Source organism: Saccoglossus kowalevskii, chromosome 21 (genome assembly GCF_978046115.1).
Source record: "Saccoglossus kowalevskii chromosome 21, keSacKowa6.1, whole genome shotgun sequence".
Taxonomy (NCBI): domain Eukaryota; kingdom Metazoa; phylum Hemichordata; class Enteropneusta; family Harrimaniidae; genus Saccoglossus; species Saccoglossus kowalevskii.
Window position 1 is genome coordinate 17987908 of NC_140661.1, and position 13350 is coordinate 18001257.

The 13350-nt window shown below is 34.2% G+C and overlaps 1 protein-coding gene across 1 annotated transcript; it reads left to right on the plus strand.

Annotated features, from left to right (window-relative positions):
• Positions 1-9254: 9254 nt before the first annotated feature.
• Positions 9255-10226, plus strand: LOC146729684 (trace amine-associated receptor 13c-like). The gene has a single exon (XM_085495059.1). The coding sequence runs from the start codon at positions 9255-9257 to the stop codon at positions 10224-10226; it is 972 nt and encodes a 323-aa protein (XP_085351185.1).
• The last annotated feature ends 3124 nt before the right edge of the window (positions 10227-13350 follow it).

Here is a 13350-nt window from a genome sequence, read left to right on the forward strand (position 1 = left end):
ATTGCTATTGATTCAGTTACTCGTCAATAATGTTTCCACGCTGTAATTTACGCTTTGCCCTGTATTATCGAATAAGTCATAATGTATTGCCAGTCACTATATTGATGGGGAAAACAAACACATCGATCAACACGAATATAATTTGAAACTAAGTAATGTGCACTGATGAGAGTTGTCAACAAACTATGTTGCAGACTTATAAATCACACTAATGGAGATCTGAAGCGTGTTTTTGTGAGCTGAGACATATTGCAACCACCAACATCTTATGTATATCTATATCACAGGTTTATTTTCATCAAAATTTAACGACAAACAAATATTCACAATGCCATGTTCGCTTAGAAAACATTGTAGAATGCTCAAAAACTTTAAAATTATATAATCCACTTCTATTCAGCCTTCAACACGAACTTGTTTAAATTATAGTAAACATAATATAAAGTACATAACTTCATACACAATTCTGATTGTATTCCAATACAAAATGCGAGGAATGGACTGCCTTGTTTGTATTAACATATTGACTATTATCTCCAATTTACCGATGCTGGACTACTTGAATCTACGTGTACGCCATCTCGTGACAAGTGGCAGTGTACTGACGTGGATGACACGTGTTAATCTAATAATATTCGTCAAACCCGGATAATCACGATGATGTAAGAGACGTACTTCGTGAACATCGCTCAGTAGAGCGAGGTAGGGCATATGTGCGTGTACTGCTGGATTTCTGATATCGTCCATACTGCGAGTAGCACATCTATTGTGAGTAGTGTGTTATTTCTATACTATATAATCATATACATTTAATTTTCAGTTTATATATTCAATTTAATGATGTAACAGAAATTATGTATTTGTGTGTTGTAGGTAACACACAATTCGCTGTATGTTTATTACGGCGATCATGTATGAACGACTATATGAAATTAGGTTGCTGTTTTAGTTCTCAAGACACTCGGCGATGTTCCCGGGTTATATTTAAGTACTAGTCCATATGTGTTCCTAAATATGTAACAGCGTTACGTTTTATAATTAATTGTTTTAAACACCAGCGCCCTTTCGCGTCATTTAATTACTAGTATAAATACCTAGAATGAGAAAAAACTTGATCAATAATATATATTATGCATTCCCTGTATTATTTTAATAGCTAATCCTTAAAAAGCATGTTTATCTGTACTTTTACATTGCGATAACATAATTTTCATGTACGTCGACGAATTTTCACATTTTTGAATTAACCTTGCTATAATCACGGATTTTCTTGTCGTGGTCTTATTTTGCATTGTATTTTTCTAGAAATATTCAATAGGTACCATCTTTTCTCGCCAAGTGTTTCTATGGCCATTATACTTTTTTTATTTTTTATTTATCTTTCCCAAATGGGTTACATGAGACAGAGACGCATTGAAATGTATAATTTGAGAAACTATTCAATGGATTACTTTCATCTTTTGTTTATAAACTTTCATGGATGACATACATAGTCATAACGCATGTTTGGGTATTTTGTGTTTTCATTCACAAATTCTGTGTATCATTTAGTTCAATAATGGTATCAAAGCCGAGTTTTATTTAAAAATATAAATAACTGGATTGTCCTAGCTCTACTTCACTGTGTGCACGTGTTACATTTTTTTATTATTGCGTTGATTTGTTTATTATTATTATGATAATTGTTATTTCCAAAGCAAACTACAGTACGCTATTGTCAATGGTCATATACAAGAAAAGCACTCTTTCTTTGTTTCAAACAAGCATCCGTTTACTAGTTTCTTCTTTCTCAACAATACCCATTTACCAGAAGAGGTTGAGTACAAAGTTTCCCCTCAAATGTAGCATTTATATGCAGCACACTCAGTTCGAGCCAAATATATTCTGATCGACGAGTTGTGTGAATGCACGGTCAGCTCAAAGCTAACAGAGAGTTGACTTTAGCAACCAAGCTGCATACTTTAACATTAACAGAAAACAAATGTTGATTTCCATTGGAAAATTTTAGGGTAGTTGTTTAAAATACAGCTGAAGTGGGGATCTAGAAGAGACTGAGGGTGAAGTAAAAAATCACAGACATATGTGTGATGTGTTCAACAAATCGTTGTGGGTTTTACCAAATTCTCTAGCAATTGAATTAATTAATTAAATGATTAAGTTTGGTAGACATGTGTTTTTTTGTATTCAAATATTATCAACATTCAAACGACTCTTGATAATTATAAGTATGTCTAGCACAAGAACCAAATTTCTTTCTTTCAGTTTTTTCTACAAAACAACAGATAATTCATTCTATAAATAATTCAAATTATGTTTAGTTCAGTGCTATATTACTATAATGTTTAGCTTCAATGATATAGAGGTCGTACTTTACAATGGCACCTTTACGTCTAAACGAATCGGCGATATAATCACGATTTGACGTTTCGGGCTACAGTTAAATGAAGTAATAACGTCATGATAAAGCAGCAGTACTACTTGATGTGAAACATAAGTGAGAATGTTTATTTGAATCGATTATTTATTTAAATGATACTGCACTACCACAATATGTGTCTCAGTGTGAGACAGTCAAACATCATCTGGAAATGTCACGTCAAAATAAAAACAATTTGCATTTGCATAAGTGTCATTTACCGTTTAGGCGATAGACTTTTAAGTACCACATACTTATTTAGAACCGGGAGGAAAACAGAAAGTTACAGAAACACAGTGGAGTATAGCTGCAAGCAGCAATATCGGCTTTGTACAATAGAGTATTGAAACTACGTTGCTATGAATATGTCAATGGTCATATCCTCTTACAAGAAATTGAAATATAAGAAACGTATAAATTGTATTAATCAGGAACTTGCAGTTATATGTCATTTTGAACTTGTTGCTCTGGATTGCCAAGTGTCAAAATGTCCCTTTCACTTTGTATACTGGCAATTAATGTTTATGTTCACCAAAGGTATTGTTCGTAATACATTTTATGCATACTAATGAGCAGCATGCATAAGAGAATAGAACACTCTGACTGCCATATGCTGTGCTATGTCGTGACATTCTTAGCAATATATCATAAAGAAGCTAAGGCATCTTTAATGACATGGTTGTCATGGGCGTGGTTATGATTTGGATGATGTCATGCAAATGTACACACCACATATCAGGGCAATCGGTCACTTGGATCAGACGTTTTTTTAAAAATAATCCATTGTTTTTACTAATTTAGAAGTTCTTTTTTACACACCCCCAAAATAATTTTGTCCCAATTTCGGCCTTTATTTAAGAAGATATAAGCATTTACAGTAATACATAACTCAATTAAAACATTGAAATATCTATTTATGGGATAAAAACCTGACGGAAATAAACATAAATTACGAATGCAAACTTCATATACAGACAAACCTATTGACCTTAAAGCGAACATTGCAATTTGACTAATAGAAAACACGACAATTTAAGTCCATAGTACCTATCGAGTATCAAAGCAAAACAGACAGTTGAAAATACATTTTTACAAAATATTACATAAATGTTCACCCAAAATAGAGAACTGTGAAATCACAATGAAGCAAGCAAATCTGATCGAGGTCTGTTCATAGTACCACCATCTAAAGTATCAAAACAATCAAGTTGGTAGTTCTACACAAAAAGATTGATTTAAAATGTGTATATTACACATACATTTCTGGACCAAATAATTACAAGAAACTTCATAGTGACATCAGACTTCAAAATACATATCACTATACATCACCACAAAAAAATGCCAAAAGACAGGTCAATTTGTTTTATTTACAATCACAAATCAATCTACATGGAAAACGAATAAAACATTCCTTACATTGCTTATGCATATATAAATACATGGTATTATGATACCTTAGCACAAAATCTACAATATTCATATTTTTGAGAAAATAGTAAAAAAACAATATAACAAACTGTCTCACAGGTACATGTTCATCAAATATTAATTATAAATGTACTGATACATACTTGTGATACCATAATTTAAAAAAAAATAACCTGCATATAATTAAAACATCGTTTAATTCAAATCTGCTTTGTTGAACTAGTCCTTCAAGAAATTTCCGTGTTTTGCCCTAATGAACAAACTCAACAAAACTGACTTCGCGGTTCTTCACAAACATTTGTATTTACAAATCGTATTTTGGTTTGCATATTTTCTTAAACTGGTGACCTAAAATTATAATTGACTTTGTGCACTACGAATAATATTCATTTTATATTACATCACATCAAAGGTAGTTCAAACATTATTTTGAATTACAGGAGAAACCAATTTCAGAACAAAAGTACAAAATCAGAACAAAAGTAATAGGCCTGTGGGCAGCATATGTGATTATGATGGGGATACCCCAAGCCAATATATAAAATACACAATACACTATGAATAGGTTGACTTAAATTATAAATGGGTATAGAAATACATTCTTGACATGTATTGTTAAAACACAGATCATTAGTGGAACATTTATTCGGATAGGAATGCCTCAGGGTTTTTTAATTAAGAATTCTATCATTAAAGAGTGAGGATATGCCTTCCTGATTGATTATTGTGAAAAGGTATTAAAGCGGGGGAGTCGTCACCTGCGCATGCGTCAGATGGCTATATCGTGTCATTGTTTACAAATTGTCTACCCATGAGCCTTTGTGTTTTTAGCGTGTGTTGTTACCGTCGTTTGGGATACAATTTCCGCGCGTGCGCAGGTGACGATCCTCCCGGTTGAAGTTTGTATTCAAATTGTATCTGTATGATTTATTTTTTCTATCATTGGTTGAAGACGAAGCTGTCAGAATAAAAGTTGATGTCTCATGGGAAAACCGATTGTAGGTCGTGCTACACTATCTAACAGTTTCAACATTTCTGTTTCAAAGTCACCTTCATCACAAGATTAGAGGTATGGATTCTTTTGCGTCACCTCCAGGTAGTTTACCATTAGAACCACAAATTATACACATTTTACCCTGATCACTACTCTGACCACATCTTTGTTGGTTTTCATGTGATCATAATTTATTTCGTGTCGTCAATCCCTTTTAATAATGAATAACATTAATTGATACTACGATCATTACCCATCACATTCTAAAGGATGTATACTGCCTTCAAATTATGCGTACTGAATTCAGCACAAGAACTTATTGCAAATAAAACAAGAAAAAGCTAGAAATTACTATTTGATTAAACAGCAATAAAACAAATTAAATTTTAAGGGGTGCTCCCTGGTTCAGTACTCAGCCCTATCTTGTTCTCTGTCATATCTGTCAAAAACCTACCTACTGAGTTTGTGCAGCTGGGTCTAGGCCATAAAGATTTCTTTAAATATTGATTGGTGTCCATGTTTACTCAAATACAAATCTCCCTTTTGTAAACTAGGTCAAAAGAGCATGGCACATAACATATTTGTATAATTTCGAAATGTCAAAAATGTTCCCATAAAAATATGTTAAGATCTAGCTTAATATGTACCTGTTGTACACTCATCTTCCGAATATTGATTCTCACACAGGAATATAAACTGAAGTAATATTGTAGATTATTATATTACCATTGAAGTTTAATCTGTTCTACCGATTAATTGGAATTCCCACTACTACAAATGCAAAAAAACATGCATGTATATAGTTGAATTCATACTGTAATGGAATGCTAAAATTTAAAATGATCACTGCTGTTATGCGCACTCATGCAAACATCTTCTACGACGTGTGTACAACATTCCTCGTGATTTTCATAAGTCTGGAGAAGACATGTTATAATTATTGAACACTGTTGCTGTCCTTCAACGTCTGTGGGACATAAAAACTACACATAACAACACACAACAAAAGATTCAATCTTGCTCACATAGCACAGCGCCTCGCCACTGCAGGCGACACTGCACTAACCACTAGACCATACTACCTGACCCAAAACTGATTTTGCTTTGCTGATGTGGTGTATTCACACTGTATTTTCAAATGTATTTCTACTAAAAATATGGTTACATGATGCAATTGAGCCACTCTATGCCCATAATTGTCATGATATTGTGATTCCAACAAGCTTACCAAAATCAGAAAATGTATATCTGATAATCAGCGAGATCAAAGAGATTTAATCTGATTTAACTATCTTGCCATACAGATCCTAAATGTAACCATTGGAACAATGCCTACAATCGGGGTATAAACATTAACCAACAAGTGAGCCCATTACTAAGTCCCCGGACCAGGTAATAGTAGCTCAACTAATAGTATGACAACCATAATAACCATGTACAATACTTCTACTAGATATGTGTTTGACCAAGAATGGACCAGTGGCAACAAATAAAAACTGTTGTTGAGGTTAATATTTGGCAAGGATCGGAAATCCTCATTTTTCTTTCATAAGAAAGGTATGCTGAGAATAACATTCCCACAAAAAAATCGAGGAGCTGTGGAGGAAGGTGCCTGGGGATGGTCATAACAAACTATCTGGGCAGTATGGAATTTTACTTGTGTATCTATTGGCCATCAGAACACTAATACAGTCATGTTTTGCATATCGTTGAGTAACTAAGGTACATGGCAGCAATGTTTTGTAATTTCGATTACTTCCACTGCTGGTGGACGGATTTGTCCCGAGGGAGTTCGTAACTGGGCAGGTTGTTCTGACCGTGATTATACTAGACTTTGTATATGTGCAGGAAATGTAAGGAACTTCCAGTTTTAAAGAATACCATATGAATGTAAAAAAAAGAATGATATAATCACATTACGTTATAATCTCACAAATTTAATAGAGAAAAGCCAGCAAAAAATCTACAACAAATCTGAGAAGGAAATAATATTTTGAAGTATTTTAACATCTCTCCCTCCAATATTGATAATGGTCACGTCATAAATCAGCACAGAATAAATATTATTAGTAGTGAAAAAATACACTAACATCATTTTGGAATACAGCTGTTACTCAAATCATAGTTTTTTGTTTTCCCAGAGTTAATCTAATGACAACCTCATGTTGAATTACTTTACTGTTGGACTATTGCCTTATAGTTCCAATGTTGTATGGACACATTTAGCATAATCTAGACTCTGATAACAACAGTGAATTAGCCAAGTATATATTGACGGAAACCTGTCACTGTTGTACTATACTATACAGTTGGCAGTCATATAAAAAGAGGAGTTCTTCATTTCATTCCAAATAAAAATTGAATTAAAATAAACAACAATCGAACTTGTTATTGCAGTAGTAATTGTTGCTCTCCTACTATAATTTTTATTCAAATAATCTGATTTGTTTTCTCTTGTTTTGAAAAGGATGTAGATTTGTTATTACCAACCATGTTGAAGAATCACAATTCCAGTGTTTCTGACAGCATTCTGTACTATTTTGCATACCAGACTTCAGAACGGTTATCGAGAATTTTCAATAATGGAAAAATTGCATTCACTGACAATTTAGGTCACATATTGTTTGCAAATACTATGTTATTTTGTGTAACCTGAGAAGAACACAGAATATAATTGATATGCACAATAGTTGAAACATTGTCATACTATTTCACTCATCAGTTGACGCGTGATTTATACAGTGATTCACATAATGGTTGTTTGCCCAGAAACAATTCATCATAGAAGTTGTAAATATACAGCATTATATGCTCTCTCTATTGCTTTGCACAGAGCAAAAGCAAACAACCACGACATGCCTCAAATCTGACTCACATACATTGAAATTGCACAGACAATGTGGTCAGATGGGACTGACATGACATATTCAAATGCTGACCGTTAGTTATAAAGAGTTCACCCAGGGTTACCTCTGGCTAAAGGCCATCTCAGCACCATCTGATGGTAATACCAGCATGACATCAATATAATGACCTCAATGGCGGACATTAACTATTGTCATCAAAATAAACCTTCACACATGTATGCATGCATGACATTGTCTTACTAAGTGCAATTTTATCAACCTACATTTGGATCAACATAAACAACCGCTTATTGCGGATTATTCAGCTGGCCTAGGAGGTCACATGACAAGACATTATTAGCTATGAATTATATTTTATTTGAACTGAAAATAAACAATCACAGCTACATTATGGGGTGTCATACGGTTCAGTAAATTATTTATATTAATCCCAATGTTGAATTATTCCAAAATAAATACATCAAACGGGAGATGTGATCCCATAATGCATTGTATAGTATAAGTGCGCAGTAGAATGCTCAGTAGTACAACATTTGCATTCAAATCAAACTGTTGTGAAAGTTGATTATTTATAAATAACCATCTTATTCTCATTGTTGTATATAATAAGCTTAAATCGTAGTACATATAAATATAAACACAGAAGGCGCCCCATAGCTTGTATGGGTCAACTTTGACAATATCCACTCATGGTTAGCATACATTCTTTCGTTTTTTAATATTACCTACGGCTATTCTGTAAGAAAAAACTATTATTGTGATTTTTGATGTAACTGTTGAACGTTTTGAATCCTCAGTACAGCTTTGTTAAAAATATTTCACTAGTTACACAGCTCGCCACTTTTTTGTTGAGTAACTCAATGAAAAATGAATTGACTACAAATCATTAAATGCGTGTAAATTATTTAAATGTAAATGCTATTATGAACATTAAATGGATATAACTAAAAAATAACAAATATAGAATGGGAACAAAATTTAGTTTCTGTCTATATGCATCCGGTTAATAAAAGCGGGTATAATAGCATTAAGGGACAATCGCATTTGTAACCTGTGTAACTGGAATATGATCAGACTTTTTTTTACTGTAATCATCAATCACCTCTAAGTCTGGGGGAAATGTCTGTAATGCTTTGTTTATGTATGCCTCTAATCATCAAGGCTTCAGTAATTAATGATTTATTTCCGTGTCATTTTATTTCTGTTCACTGTCTAGCACAGTTCGTTTTTTACATTTTAAAAATTGTTTTTGTTTGTTTGGATTGTATTCCGCAACCGGTATTGTGCACGTTCCAAATACAATATACGATTATCTATAACTGGTTGAAAGTTTGACCATGGTGTTTATAACTATGTATGTAATTACGTGCATTCGTGTGATGTGTTGCAGTGCGTTTCTGTGACGTGTACGTTGCTTTATCCGAAATGGACATTAGAAATAATTGTTTGTGTTCTATCTTCATTCACTAGAGCTACGCGTGAAAGCTGGACATCGCAGACGGTAAAGAGAATATAGTTGTAGTACACGGACTTTCATCTCTACCTAATGGCTATCATCACAGTCTTCATTCTTGTTCTATCTTCATTAATTATAGGTTCAAATATTCTTAACGTGATTGTTTTAAAATCCACCAAGACACTGCCATTGAATTCTCGCTACTTTATGGTGTCACTAGCCATTGCTGATATTGGAGTTGGTATTCAAACAACATTTGCTATACACCCATCAATTACTGAGTGCTGGTCGTACGGTGATGTTGCATGTAGGCTTACAGGTGGATTGCAGTTTATGTTATGCGGTATTTCAATACACTCGCTCTGGGCGATCAGCATAGAACGCTACCTTGCCATAAACTATCCACTCCGTTATCCATTTTACGTGACGACTCACCGCTGTTACATTTGCATAGCCCTTATATGGACAGTGAACTTGGCATGGGTGACGCTGTTGGTGAGTCGTACAGACCCAAGTCATTACAGCTACGGGGAGGGGGTCTACGTGTGTCTACCGCAGTGTAACGATCCAGAGTGCGCCCGGTTTAACGCCATTGGTGCAACAGTATTTGGCATTATCCCGGAAACAACCATGATACTTATATATAGTAAGATCATGTACGTTTCTTGGAAGCACAACAGAATGATAGCCCATCGAGAGATAATAACCAGCGCCCTCTCTACCAATACCAATGGTATATTATTTCCTGAGAGAAGCAAGACTAAGAGGAAATTTCGATCTGCTAAACTATCATGTGTGGTGACTGGAGCCTTCCTGGTTGCGTGGGCTCCGTTTGTTACTTGGAGAATGTACGCAAGTATGTCTTCAGCGCCTGTGCCATCAGAAATGAAATTTGTTTTTACATGGTTAGCATTTTCAAACAGTTTGTGGAATTTTCTGATTTACAGCGCTATGAGCACTGCTTTCCGTAACAATCTTTCACGAATAATCATGGCGGGTTGTTTGAGAAAAACATTTGTAGAACCATTGATGTCAACAAGCATGTCTTATGATCCCACATAAGAGAACCAATGAGAGAATCGAGTTAATGTTATTATGATGGATTCTGCAGACCAACAGTGTTAACCTTGTGAAAGGCCGTGCATATGCCACGGTATTTAAAGCAGTAAAGATCGTCAAATAACTTAGCGCTGACGATTACACGTATATAAATATTTTTTTTTACTAATGGAAAGTTAACTGAGAGTCATGGAAGTTAAAGGTAGTGGTCTTCGCGCCACGCATGCGCGAGATATGGGGCTCATATAAACAAAGATGGCGATTTTGAATGTTGCGCACACCAACCAGTACAAACAGAGAGGTTACAAAGCTTTAATTTTGTATTTTTTGGTGATTTGAATGTTTCACCGACGGTTATTAGTGCAAGTGGCGCCCAGGACAAAACTCGTACTTGTGAATTCATTAGAAAAGCGTACTGGATTGTGGGAAAATCAATGTTTATCAACACAAATGTACGATTTTACAGTAGTCTGCTGAAGGTTAACCAATGGTCAATGGAATATTTTAAAATAATGATCAAATATTTCTACGTTCCAAAGTTGGATTAGATTTTTCAGGAGAAGTGAAAGAATGAATTGTTATATCCATAATCTATAGGATGGAATGGTACCGCAGTATTTATTTTCCGAGATGAGAAGACATGAGCATGCATTCACAGATGTAAATATATATAATAAAAGTTAGTTAACTCTAAAACGGAAATAAATTTTCCTGACAATAGTTATAACATTCCTGTATGTATATGATGTTACATGTATGTTGTTCTGTCATTGTGCGCATGCGTAATGAAAATGCGTTCCATGTGGCAGCCATCTTGTGTTCGTGTGTCGTTGTCGTAGTCAGACGCTCAAAGAGACAGAGATGCAGAGATGGCGTTACTGGAATAAATTGGTGTCTTTTGATGAAGAACAAATGCAGTTCTACGTAGCCAATGGGGTACTCATGAATGCCGAATGGTCGTAGTAAGTTGTCTTGGAGCAAAGAATTAAGTATACTCAACGTACTATAATAATTATAATAATAATAGTAATTTATTTATTTCTCTTTGCTTCCTCCGATAGAGGTATGAGAGAACTAAATAATATACATTACATAATACAAACGAAAAAAGCATGTACATGGAAGCGTCACACGAAATATATTTATAAATTAGAAGAAATGCATAATAAGGCACCAGCCCAAAATTACAAAAAGCAAGTAAATAAATAAACATACATGGCACTGAATCGGTGGTCAGAAATGACCTGGCTGAATTAAAAACCGCTTCATTATGTCTTTACAGAATCTAGAAAGATTTAACAACTCCAATTCATTAGATGTGTTAAAAAGCCGATACAATTTTAAAGTATTAGGTCTAATTCTATGATATGATTTCAAAAATCTCTCCCGTTCTTTACTCAGGGCCAGACACTCAAAGATATAGTGAAATTCATCACCAAGGTGGTTACCTTGGCATAAGGTACAAATTCTATCATGAACGGCCTTATTTTGATAGCGACCTGTGACAATGGGCAAATTGTGGTTCCCACATCTAAATTTACATAATTGAATACGATGTACTGGATCGAGTATCAGAATGTAATCTGACGCAGATAATGACTTTTTGATTATTCTATAAGTGGTACACAACCCATTTTCTAGCAGATCGGCATTCCAGTTTTGTGTATACATGTCCGATAATCTAAGTTTTATCGCTTGCTTAAGCCACGTTCTATTTACATTTGATCCAATCTGCCAAAGATTCGACATACCAGCCGTATCCAGAACACCTTTAATTTTTAACATCCAGGCTGATTTGTATATATCTCTGTCATGTAACACTTTTAATAAATTGTAGATTCTATGTGATAATTTGCAAGATTTACTCCAAAAATGTATCATTCTAATTTCCACCAACTTACGAAGGGGACATACCCCAAGTTCACCGTATACCATAAAATTTGCAGTATTTTTGTGTACTTTGAGAAGCCGTTTACAAAACTTCAGATAAAAAGATTCTATCTGAGAAAGATCAGCATGACCCCATATTTCACATCCATACAATAACACCGGAACGACTAAGTGACGAAATAACTCTAGTTGTATGTCGATGGGTAGACATAATTTTTTTGCCTTCATCAGTAAGCTAAACATGGCACATCTGGCCTGGTTTGTCTGTTTACATATTGCTTTCCTGAATTTGTTATTATAATTGAATGTTATGCCAAGATAAATATAATAAAATGTTACTTCAATGGTTTCATTGCCAAACTTAAACGCAGGATACTTTTTAACTCTCCCACGTGAGAAAATAACAACCTTCGTTTTATTAGCATTTACAGTTAAATGCCATTCGTTGCAATAAGTATAAACAGCATTTATGGCAGATTGCAATTCTGTTTCTGATTCAGACAGTACAATGGTATCATCAGCATATAATAAAGTGAATAACTTAAGAAATACTTCTATATCCTCATTACTTAAATATGTTTTAATCTCGCTAGCCATATATTTTAGACCATTATAGTGCTTACTGATAAAATACTCGAAATCGTTAAGATAAATAGCAAACAACAGTGGTGAAAGATTTTCACCTTGTCTAACACCAACATTACAATTAAAGAAATCAGATTTATCGCTTCCGTCAATAACACAAGACTTTGCTTGGTTGTACATATTATAAATAACTGTAATAATTTGACCATTTATATGGTTGGAGATTAGTTTAAACCATAAACTTGTCCTGTCAATCAGATCAAACGCTTTTTTATAATCAATAAAAGCGCAGTATACCCTTTTCTTATTATGCAAATATAAATCAATAACCGAGTGTAGGACAAATATATGATCTAGCGTGGAATATCCCGCCCTGAAACCTGCTTGCTCTTCACCCAAGGAACCCACACAATTCAAATAAGATGTCAACCTGTCATTTATAACAGCTGTAAATAATTTGCCTAGACAACTTAGTAGCGTAATGCCTCTGTAGTTGCTAGGGTCACTGGGGTCACCTGTGTTCTTGAAAATTGGTTTAATACAGCCCATTGTCCAAGATGTAGGAACGATACCAGTGTTTAAAACTATATTAAACAATTGTACAATCAAGGATGTAATATCATCGCGACTGTTTTTCAGAAATTCGTTTATA